Source organism: Scophthalmus maximus, chromosome 17 (assembly GCF_022379125.1).
Source record: "Scophthalmus maximus strain ysfricsl-2021 chromosome 17, ASM2237912v1, whole genome shotgun sequence".
Taxonomy (NCBI): Eukaryota; Metazoa; Chordata; class Actinopteri; order Pleuronectiformes; family Scophthalmidae; genus Scophthalmus; species Scophthalmus maximus.
In genome coordinates, this window is record NC_061531.1 from 2,584,911 (window position 1) to 2,597,054 (window position 12,144).

Genomic DNA, 12,144 nt, shown 5'->3' on the forward strand with positions numbered 1-12,144 from the left:
GAGCATGAATTACCTCTCCAAAGTCATCGGCGAGAATTTACGACTGGTCAACAAAAGCACGTGACTGCACCTCCTCCTTCTCTCTGTTTCCCTCTCTCCTCCCTCACCTCACCCCTCACCTCCCCCATCACACACACACACACACACACACCCTCCATCCAACACACATACACACACATACACCACCCCACCCCCATATTTGGACGGCGCATACATAGCTAAAAACGAAGTACAGTGCAACGCCATAATTCACTAATACATCATAAATCGTTGAAAGTACGCGCGTTATAACGACCGAGAGAAATCTAACAAATCAAGCGCCCGTAGTACTTAACAGTTAGCCTGCAACTCTCTAAAACAACCTAAATGAGCTCTTACTTTGTAAACTCGTTCTCGGGGCGCTACCCAAATGTCCCCGACTATCAACTGCTAAATTATGGAGCCAGCAGCGGCGCAATGAACGGCGGGACGTACAGGGAATCTTCCTCCGCCACCATGCACCATGCGACGGGCTCTTACGGCTACAGCTACAATGGCATGGACCTAACCGTCACCAACCGGGGAGGGGGTAGCAGCGGCACCGCCGGCACCGTAGAACATTTCGGGGGCGGCTCAATCGTCGGTGACTCCCGAGGCTTCGGATCCCCGACCCCGGAGAGGCGTTTCAGACAGCCGTCCAGCTGCTCCCTTGCCTCCGCGGCAGACTCCCTCCTGTCACCCGTCATTGGAGACACTGAGCTGAGCGCCCAGAGCTCGTCTCCCCGTTCGGAGCAACCAGGAAGCGGCAATCTCAGCTCTCCAAACCTGTCCTCGAACTCCTCCGGTGGTGGTGGAGGAGGAGGCGGCTGCGGCGGCGGCGGAGGCACGGCGCAGCGCTTTACGGAGCTGGACGACGCGTCGCTAGACCCCGACGAGTTGCACCACACCCGGGACGCAGACCACGGTAGCCACCCGCTCTCCAGGACCGGACACCCGCACCCCGTGCAGAAGCAGGAGGGCGGCGCGGTGGGACCAGCCGCTGACTGCACGACGGGAAGCGAAGCGCACACGCCACAGATATTCCCCTGGATGAGAAAGCTGCACATTAACCATGGTACATGTTGCTCCAGTGTTTACACTTCGCCTGCTCAGCATCATAAACTGTTCCAGGCCTATGGTATGCACGATAGCTGCTCAATAGATTGCAGTGTAGCTTAATGTTTGGGCACATTCGAGGTTGGTGACAGTTCAGTTCTCGAGGAAGCTACATAGGGAGCCATGGTGCTCTTTGTGCCGGCTCCCTCTGAAGACTCAGCAGACGTGTTACTGCTTAGATATGATTTGAGTAAAGCGGCTGCTACAGAATGGCTGAAAGACACACAATTAGCCACGGTGCTCGTTTTTGTCTTCACCCTACAAAGCCCTGCGTCAATTTCATATTTTCTTATGGCTGTTACAGAGAATTGAGCGAGGTGTTTGGATCTCACGGGAAATCCCAAAATGTCAGTTTAGTTTATTCCCTCGATGCAGATGCAGATGCAGCGTGAGGTGTTTTATTTTATTTTCATAATTTACTTGGAACGCAGAAAGTAAGTAATCAGGGGAGCTGGCCGGCCTCTGGTTAAACATCTGAACGCATCGTGTTTTCTCATAGCATCAGTGAGTAATTCGTTCTACAGTTCCCTGCTGTAGAAGCCAGGATGGTTGCCCTTCAACCTTTTCTCCCTCTTTTTTTTTATTTTAGAAAATTCCACAAAAACGTCATAAATCTGTCAGGGGGGAGGCGAGTCGAGCAGCACAGCCCAACAGGCTGAGGAGCGCAGACAGAGCCGGGTGGTGTTGGTGGTGGGAGGGGGTTAGAAAAGAAGAAAGAGAGGCCAGGAAGGCTCTGGGAGCTGTTGCTCCTTTGACAAGTGAAGCGTTTTTACGTGTGGGAACTTTATTAGTGAGGTGAGGCAGAGGACGGGGCAATAAAATTCTGAAGGGGAGCTGGACAGAGTGAAAGGTGGGGATACAGAGAGGGCAGTGTTGGCGACGGGGTGGTTAGAAAAGAAAACAGAAATGTGACAAACAAAAGCGTTTTTTTTTAAAAAAAAACACGCCGTGGAGGGGGAATGGCTGGAATAAAAAAAGTAAAGAAAGACTGTCGTTGATTCAAATCCGACTCGGTGAAATGTGTGGTGAAAAGCGTCTTTTGTAATGTATAAATGTTGATCCGGCCGTATTGTATAACGTAATTTGCGACTTCTGTTGCACTCGGGTGAATTGTAGCGTGAACCGATTTGTCCATGGTATTGTTCACCCCCCCCCCCCCCCCCCCCCCCCCCCCCAAACCTCCTCATGTGTGTCACGTTTACCCCCTTTGACTTTGTCCGCTCCAAACCCCCAAATCCAGATATGACGGGCCCTGACGGGAAACGGGCGCGGACGGCGTACACCCGTTACCAGACGCTCGAGCTGGAGAAGGAGTTCCACTTCAACCGGTACCTGACGCGGCGGCGGCGGATCGAGATCGCTCACACGCTGTGCCTCACGGAGCGGCAGATCAAGATCTGGTTCCAGAACCGCAGGATGAAGTGGAAGAAGGACAACAAACTGAAAACCATGAACCTCTCCACCGTCAGCGCCTTCCAACCCTAGACTAAAAAATATAAAGAAAAAAAAAGAGAAAGAAATCCATCCGTCCCATCTCTTTGGAAAAGTTACAGCCATGACGCACAGGCTTTACCGAATCTGTACCAACGACAATAAAGACGCACACAGGAAACACCCAGGGGAAGCCAGTGGACTGTGGAGCAGGGAGGAGAAGACGTGATGAAGAAACTTGTGCCCCAAACAGATTCCACATCGAGATAAAAAAAACAAAAAACACTTCCTAATATCAACCGAGTACTGTACAACAGTGCAGCACTTTTTATTTGTTAGGCATGTTGGTCTTTGGTGTTTTAGGGCAATGTAAAAAAAAACTGTGGTACTTGCTCTTTTAAAAAAAGGAAGAAGAAGAACAACCAAAAAAACGTAGTGTTCCTGCATATGTTCTCGTTGTGTAAAAAAAAAAAATGGAGGAGAGGAGTCACGGATGAATATGCTACCTGACATGCGTCCTACCTTACAACCTTACTACCTACCTGTTGGTCAAGGTCTAAATGTCGTCGTGTGTGTGTCGAGTGAGGTGTTTGTAATTGACGAAGTGCTTTCTATAAAAGTTAGCATGTTCGTGCCCAGTAACAATGAAATCTATCGGCCTCTCCCTTTCCACCCACTCCGTCGGTGACTTTTTCATCCAGATCTGCTCTAGTTTTGATTGAAGGAGCAGGGGAAGGTGCGAGGGTCATCCCTGCCTACGTCTCGTTGTGTATTATTCAAAAAAGAAAAGTGTACCCGTATATTATTGATATTATTGTTGTAATTATTGGATTCATGTTCCAGAAAGGATGTATATAGATATTGACTCTTTTTTGTAAGTGTACCCACTTCATTATTTGTACTCGCGAGTGCGTGTGTTTGTGAGAGAGAGAGAGTGCGCGTGCGTGAGGGAAATGGCCGCCGTCCTGTAAGGCCTGTACGCTTTCTGCCAGTGAGCTTTTTTTTGTATTTGTTTGTAACTTGGAGTAAAACAGACAATAACTACGGGATAAAAAAAAAGGAAGAAATTGAAGAAAGAAAATAAAGTTCCTCATATTCGTCATCAGAAGTTGACCGTTGCTCGTGTACCGAATTGCTTACAAATGGGCTCAGCTGGAGATGGAAAGCCTGCGTCTTTGGCCGAGAACCGGGTAAGACAAATGAGAGTTTTGTGCCAGTAACCGTTATAAATGAACTGTGAATCATATTTCTGTGTCTGGTGGTGTCGGCTAAAGGCATCAGCTGTGAACTGCCAAACTCTGAACTCAGAGTCTCCAAATGTCTATCTGTCTGATAAAAACAAGGAAAAGGGTGCGAGCGTAATAGTGCGTCTGCGCCAATGGGTCTGAATCTAATTCTTGCAAAAAATCCACATCCACGCACCGCACCTCCTAACGAATAATGATTTCTGTTTTTCTCGTTGTTGTTTTTTTCTGTTAAAGTTAGTTTAACCAGCAACTGTCATTTTCCAGTTCTACGTAATTATTGAAGATGGGGAAAACAATCATATGAACACAACAAGCAGCCTATCCTAAAAAAAAAACACAACTTCCAGCCCTCACTTGAACCCTGAACGCCACATTTTCAAGGCGACAACAGTATTTTCAAGGCAGCATCACAGCGCCCAACATCATCAATCACGAAATAATCTGGCACAAACACACACACACACACACACACACATGAAGACGGCATTTTTTTCTTCCAAATCTCTGCTCATCAAGACTGACAAGACAACAAACAACCCGGAGTGGACAAATTGGTCACTTTTCTCTAAACGGCCTTGCCCTTCCGCCCTAACGGCCGCGACACCCGGACAAATCAGGTTACCGTCTCCCGGTTTCCAACTGTAAACAACCAACTGAACTTTTAAACTCACCGGATAACGCTGCTGCCGGGTCCCTGTTCTTACACGGCCCTGTCTCTGAGCTGATAGTGGGTATGGGGGGCCAAGGTCCTGCTCTGAGCCTCATCTGGACACAGCCTCTGTTTCCCCCCTCCTCTGTGTGTGTATGTGTGCTGGGATTTTTTTTTTCCAAAGCTATCCCCTTCTGCTTTGGGCCAAACTATAAAAAAAGAAGGGCAGCTTTGACATTTACATGTCAAACGGATGAGGGTTTTTATCTCTTAAGTTGGACCGTAAAGATCGGGCCTGGCCCTCAGACTGATACCTCTCACTGGCTCTGCCCTGGTCACGTGGGGTCCATAAAGTTAGTTTTATGGTTTTGGGGAGTTGACAATGTACTATATATTTCACATTCTAGAAAGCAAGTGACGGTTTAACGGCTTCGCGGGGATCCTAAGGGGGTCAGTAAAGTAGAGACGGAGCGGGAGAGGGACGGAGTGTGCGTTTGAGAGAGAGCAGGACACTACTACCGGCCGCTGGTCCTCACAAGCAGAACCCGGCAAGCTCCGGTTTGTGCCGCTCTGGACGCTGGGAAAATCCGTTACAGGGAAAAGGGCCATGGACGCACAGTAAGTAGTGTTTGAAGGCTGCCTGTAAGTGGGGGATAAGTAGAGGCGGGGGGTGGGTGTTGAGGGGGTGGAAAGGGGAGCGAGAGGGCTGTGTAATTACCATCATGTCACTCCCTCACTGTGTAGTGCTGCTGTATTAACGCGCGGGCGGAATGCCTCATAGCTCCAGTGTGTTTATGATATTTGAGAGTCGTTGTTGTGGCCGGGCCGGGCCGCGCGAGACGGTGTTGGCGTCACAGATGGAGTAAAATGCTTTGAGTTTGTGTAACCCCCCCACCCCAACCCCAATACAGTGTGTGTGTGTGTGTGTGTGTGTGTGTGTGTGTGTGTGTGTGAGTGTGTGTGTGTGTGTGTGTGTGTGTGTGTGTGTGTGTGTTTGTGTGTGTTTGTGTGTTTTACTGTGTGCGTAATGATGGCGCGCAGGCATCCAGGAGGCTTATACTGTACGAGGTTCTCAGTGTGGAGAAGTGGCTCGCAGTAAACACAAAAAGCGTACTGCAGGTGTGTGTGTGTGTGTGTGTGTATGTGTGCGTATGCGCGCGCGCGCGCGTGTGTGTGTAAACGGACTGAACTTTGTGTAAAGAATAATACATGGTTCTACCACGAGGTTCTTCCTTGTTAAATGTTGTTGTGGATTGTGTTGTAGTGCTGGAAATTTCACACTTTTTTTTTTGAAAGGCGTGAAACTGATCTGACTCATATGTTTATCTTCCTCTCTGGATCAGAGTAACCAAGTTGTGGAGTAAATGCCTCTGTCTCCCTGTTGGCTTTAATTACATCTCCTTTTTTCTGTTTCAGACGGAAACGTTTCATATCTTTTCATATTTTTTTATTTTCATTTTACGGTAAAATGGTTTCAATTATAACACTAAACAAGAAGAAAATGGAGACACACACACGCACGCACACACACACACACACACACACACACACACACACACACACACACACACACACACACACACACAGAGGGCCTTCAGTGATATGCGTCCTTGGTCACAAGAAAATCATTGTCCATCCCTCGCCCTTGTATTTTCCAGGCAGGATGGGTGTGAGTGAAAAAGCGTCGCGCAAAAAAACATTCCCAAGGCCCAGCAGCAGAGTCCTTGCGAGTTATTTTATGTCGGGGATTTGACCTGATTGACTCGCGCCTGTATTTGTGCTCAGCTCAAGCGGCTTTGTGGCAGATAAAATCCTTTAAATGAAACCAAACCTCCACAAGGCTCCAAACTTCCACTGTAACCCAAAAAAAAAACACAGTACGTGTTACATCAAGTGCCACTGACTTTAATGAAGACAAGAATAATCAATACAGCGCGTCATACTGTTGGAGCTACTGACACACATCCACTGGTGACACACGAACACTATAGAATTAGCCACACAATGCTATAACCAATTCTCGGTTTAATACAACATCAATCACTGTAAATCGGAAATGAAACCACGTGGCTCAGAAACATCCTGTGTGACAGTGAAATCCTCAGCACACCAGAGACCTTCAGTGGCGCTGCGGTCCCTCCGTCGAACAGCCTGCGGCTCACATCAGCCAACACACAAATATGAACATTTTAAAACAAATAATGTAAAAGTATTCAAATGTAATGCTGCCCAGGTGACACAAAAAAAAACATTTTTAAACGACTTGAGGCAACATTTGGAGCAAGTTGCCCCAAAACGCCAGTGAAACTTAATACTAATAAAACTCTACCACCAATAACATCCCTAATAAAACGTGTCCGTTTGAAATCACACGCTGTACACACACACATTCGATGCTGTGGTAGTGAGGAAAATCTTAAGCAACACGTGTCAGCTAATGTATCTGCTGAAATCAATACATCCGCGTTTGAATTCTGCACAAAAGCAAATATTTTCTTGTACAACCGCGTCAGGACAGCAAAGTTCACAGCCGAAACCATGATTGGTCGTTCACACCAAACGCCGCCGAGGAAATCAATGAGTTGATGGGGAGTTGTGAAATATTGTGGGATAATAATAGAGATAGTGCGTGTGTGTGTGTGTGTGTGTGTGTGTGTTGTGAGTGAAACGGGAGAGGACGGCGGAGGTGCTGACAGTACAGGCTACAGTGTCTCACTGTTTCCACTGACCCTGTAAATCTGTATTAGTTCTCCTCTCGGTCTCCCTCTGATGTCTGTGGCGGGACTGACGCTGTCAGGCGGCCGGGCCACCGTGCAGTCACGCGGCGCCGGCCTCTCCTCCGCGCGCGCTCGCTCCTTATTGCTTAGATCCATCATGCATAAATCGTTACATGTGGTGACGCCTCGCCTACGGTGTACAGGCTAAAGCTACCGCATGGACCTTCAATTTTTATTTTTAATTGTTGAATCATGAATGCGGCGTGATCCACTCCGAGCCAATCACCGGTTATCCAAGTGTCGATCAAAGAAGGTTACGTTACAACAAATGAGTACCGCACAAAGTCTGGAGAGATGGGTAACTGGCAGCTTGCCACAGAATGTCCACTGTTATTCATATGAAACATCTTTATTGGAATCTGTTATTATGTTGGAAAAAAAATTTTTGTATAAGAAGTTATCATATAATACAGGCTTAGTATGTTTTTAGCCACCAATGTCAGAGGAAGGCCACGAGATGCGTTGGAGAGCTTCGGAAATAGAAGTGCGGACGTTAAGTTTTCGTTTTTTCTTACCCTGTAAAAATTTGGGACTATTTATGAAGGCATCAGTTCTCATTTTCTTTCATGTTGTATAGCCTGGGATGTTTATTTGATTATATATGTGTTATTTGATGTAATTAAACTGTGCCTGTCCCATATTTCTAAATAAGCGCAATTTATTTTTCATTTCATTTTGTTCATCTCAAATTATTTTTTTCCCCCAGTGTGTCACTCTTTGAAGCTAAACAAAACCTTTCCGTACAGTAGCGTCTCTCTATAAGCATATGTATGTATATATGTTTGCATGTATGTATGTATGTATGTATGTAGGCATGTATGTATGTATGTATGTATGTTTGCATGTATGTATGTATGTATGTATGTAGGCATGTATGTATGCATAGTGAGTCACGAGCGCACTGCTAATAAGAGAGGATTTGCCTTCCGGATGTCCCTCTCTGCTCTCGAACTCTCATTTGTAATGTTCACGTTACACGTGCAGCGCTGCTGCCTGCTCCGATGTGTTTTCAGTGTGGGGATTCCAGGCGCTGCCCTCCGCCATCGCAATGATTTTTCACTGAGTTCACAAGAATGTTAACTGGGAGCCATGTTCTGGACACCATAAATTATTCGGACACCAGAGGAGGAGGGAAAACAGGAAGAAGGGGGACCTTCTTCTGCTAAATGTGCTCTGGTCAATAATGGAAAAAAAAAATCATATCATTTCAGCAGATGCCACCAAGCCTTTTATTTTTACATTACATTTTTTTCAATTACAATGTAAAGGCAGTGACATATTATTTTCATGTAAAGAATACAGTACGTTTAGTTCCCCACGATATAATTTACCAACCGTATCTCTTTTTTGTGTCTTTATTATTATAATTTTATAATTATGTTCCTACATTTTGTCTGTGGTGGAGGCCTGAGCTGTTTATATTCCATTCTAAAACAAAATATAATAATAATAAGCATAATAATAATAAGAACAATAATAATCATATTCATATTCATATTCATATTGCATGATGAAGCCGCTCAATGCTTTTTGTAGATGCTTTATGCAGCCAGCATGACAAAAAATTGTATTTCACTGTATGATGGTTTCATACCTAACCATATATAGACACGTGTGTACGTGTGTGTTTGTGCGTGTGTGCGTGTGTGTGTGTGTGTGTGTGTGTGGGGGGGGGGGTCCTTGAGGAAGTTTCAGTTCAGTAACCAGGAAGGCGAGACAATTCCCCATTTCATTTTGTCATCAACTTCCTCCATTTAATGATGATACCCCCTCTCCCCTCTCCCCTCTCTCTCTCACACACACACACACACACACGGGTAACACAAATGCAGTGTTCCTTTTCATGTGGGGATACAGTGTGTGTGAGTGGGGCTATGACATGGGAAGGCGCAGCAGCAGCAGAGCTGGATTCTCTATGGCCTATTTTGTGTTTGCTGCGCGCGCGCGCGCGTGTGTGTGTGTGTGTGTGTGTGCGTGCGCGCACGTCATTGTCATCTGTTTCCCCTTTATGTACACAGGGCAGCTCCAGCCTGCAGAGCCGCTTTTCCTCCGCATTATGTCTATACCGAGTGTATTATGTGTACGGACTCGCTGCTCCTTTGAACCTGTCCGGGCTGTCACAAGGCGCTGAGTTGAGCTTCACAGTCTCTGCGTTGGCGATGATGAGTGGGGTGAGTAACTGGTCCCTCTCTTTTTCATTACAAAGGTGTGTGTTTGTCTGAGTGTGAGGGATCAGTGGGGTGTGTTTTGTTGTGTTTGGAGGGTTTGTTGGCAGCGCATGAGGCAGCTGAGAGAGAGAGGGAGGTCCTGGGTGTGTGTTACACACAAACCACTGAGGTGTAACACTTTCGGGGCTTGTTTGCCACAGTTTGATCATTTTAGGGCATTTGTCTGAGTTTGGCTTACTGTCTGCCTGTTTTTATTCACACAAAAACACATTCTGCGGATTGGAGCTGCAAATATAAGCTATTGTGATTCCTACTGTATTTCTAAAAAGGAGAAAATACAACCTGGTCCCCTGCAACCACACACACACACACACACACACACACACACACACACACACACACACACACACACACACACACTATCTTTTCTCTCAGTTTCCTAGTTCTGAACGATTACCCTCTTCGCGGCAACTCTTCACGTTTAAATCGGCATTCGCAGAGCGTTGCTGTCTCCTGCATACTGATCGGGGGTGAGCTGCGCGGCCACGCCTCATGAATAATGCACGAGCAGAAAGTCACCGCGAGGTCAGCAGACAGGCTCGAGCGAGCCAGGCCGGCGCGGGAGAGGTGAGAGGTGGACTGTTGACTCCACCAACAACATGGAGGGGGAAAGGGACGAACGGTTGTCTGGTTTGTTTATTTACCTGTCGGTGCTTCCCACATCCGGCGCAGAAGAAGGGAGGGACGTTTATAGACAAAACGAAAACTTCCATGATTTTCAACAGGCTGTCTAGATAAACACAGAGTGCGGCCAAGTCTGCCAACAATACGAATACATAAATACATTATATATATATATATATATATAACTTCCATGATTTGCATCAGACTGAATAAACACAAAGCGGTGCATTATATAGACACACACACTTACACACACACACACATGCACATACACACACATACACACACACACAAACATATGTATATAATATATATATATATATATATATATGTAAATTAAATTTATTATTATTATTATTATATATATATATATGTGTGTGTGTGTGTGTGTGTGTGTGTGTGTGTGTGTGTGTTTGTTGAAGGCATTATTGACGTGGTCATTTCTTCGGACAAGTGTTTGCAGTCCTTATCAGTTGCACTTTGTGACACGGTGAATGAAGTCCGCGGGTTAGACCAACATGGGTTTGGTTTGCCTTGGCTTTGGGTTATGGGAAGTTGATGACCTTGATAATATTTCATTTTACTCAGGGGATGAGTGGGTATAATGTTTGTTCTTACAGGTTATTGCCGTACAGTGTTCCGCATATGCTGGGGTAACGCAATGTATACACTACTGCTGCTGGACTTAAAAAAAATGATTAGTTTTCTCTTATGTCATGAAAGAAACTGCTAACCTACCGCTACAAAACAATTGTATATATACATAATAATTATGAACAATACTATTATAATAATATAACAACAACAAAACGACTACTACTAATAATAATAATAATAGGTGTCGTCTCTGCCTCTGTTGCGTCTGTAATTGAAGGTGTAAAAAACAGAATATTGTGTACTCGCGGCAAAAACTTAACGAAAAGCTGCTTTATTGTTTTTCAGGTTTTTTTTTCTTCTGTTTTTTGAGGTTTTTCCTCTCGCAAAATATTATAATGTCTGCCTCTCCTTTAGATGTGATTCCCTGGCCCGGGGTTTCTCCGTGGTCCAGCCTGGGGGGGGAGGGGGGCTTTTGTTATTTTTCCCTGAGAATGCAGCTCTCTCGCGCCGCCACCAGAGCCCGCTTCAGACCAGGAGGACGGCGCCAGGGCAACCCGAGATGCCTCGCCAGCCCCGCTTGTGCTGCCCGCCGCCCGCCCTCCCTGCACGCGTCCGCGTCCCGTTCGAATCCTTGCCGACGATAACGTGTAACAACCGCCCGTCTCGCGTCGGCTGATAAAATACACAACTGTCAGAAGTGTTGCCGTCTGTTGCGGTTGAGGGATGGTGAGCGTGGAGAGGCTGCGGAGACGCACGAATCTGTCTATATGCGCGCGCCCCGCGCAGATATGTGTCATTTTAATGAGGCGCCGCTGATTAATTTCTGCCTCTTTTGCTGCTATCTTTATGTCATTATTTATTTCCTCCTCGCTGCTGAGTTTAAGCAGCAGCTAAGTAGCAACAGGCTCGTGCGGAAGCTAAAAGCCAGTAAGTAAGTGGCCTAATGTAGATACTGTCACTTCTGCTGTCTTTCTTATTCCGCTCCGGCCTCCCTGCCCGAGGCCAGAGGCGGGGGGGCGGGGGGGGGGGAGCAGGGTGAATCCGGGGTTGTTATCGGGAGAACAGCCGGGCTGGATGTCCAAGCTATGGCAGCCAGCCTGCAGCACAGGGTTAACAGAGTTGAAGGGTCAAAAGTTCACCGTCGTGCGTGAGTTCCGCCCTTACTCACTCGACTCCGGGCCAATTGCTGTATGTCAAAGGCAAAAGGAGGGAAGGAGGGAGGGAGGAAGGGAGTGAGAGGAGTAGAGGTTGGTGTGTGTGTGTGTGTGGGGGGGGGCAGATGAGAGAAATGATAGCAGGAGGCGAAGGAGAGGTTGAAGACCTGACCTTCCCTTCCTGTGTCTCGTGACAAAAGCAAAACCCCTCCTGTCCTACAGAGAGAGAGAGAGAGAGAGAGAGAGAGAGAGAGAGAGAGAGAGAGAGAGAGAGAGAGGTGAATAGGAAAGAAAGGCAGAAAA

At 46.6% G+C, this 12,144-nt stretch overlaps 2 protein-coding genes across 4 annotated transcripts in view; both read left to right on the plus strand.

The window, feature by feature from the left end:
* Positions 1-161: 161 nt before the first annotated feature.
* Positions 162-3,673, plus strand: hoxb5a (homeobox B5a). Its single transcript, XM_035616290.2, has 2 exons — positions 162-1,093; positions 2,375-3,673. The coding sequence occupies exons 1-2, from the start codon at positions 367-369 to the stop codon at positions 2,617-2,619; spliced, it is 972 nt and encodes a 323-aa protein (XP_035472183.2). The 5' UTR covers positions 162-366; the 3' UTR covers positions 2,620-3,673.
* Positions 3,674-4,918: 1,245 nt separating this feature from the next.
* The window catches only part of hoxb3a (homeobox B3a), a 61,210-nt gene continuing 53,984 nt past the window's right edge, over positions 4,919-12,144 (plus strand). For 2 of the 3 annotated variants that reach the window (XM_035616281.2, XM_047328204.1), the window contains exon 1: positions 9,279-9,409. The gene's annotated coding sequence lies outside the window, so the exon portion shown is untranslated. Of the gene's footprint in view, positions 5,080-9,278; positions 9,410-12,144 lie in introns of those variants that run through there. The other variant, XM_035616282.2, reaches the window with a different exon arrangement.

What these genes read in the sequence shown, in the direction of transcription:
- hoxb5a (XM_035616290.2), top strand. Translation starts at nt 367, where the DNA reads ATGAGCTCTTACTTTGTAAACTCGTTCTCGGGGCGCTACCCAAATGTC. An exon ending in AAAGCTGCACATTAACCATG is followed by an intron (nt 1,094 to 2,374) that starts GTACATGTTGCT and finishes CCCCAAATCCAG; the next exon opens with ATATGACGGGCCCTGACGGG.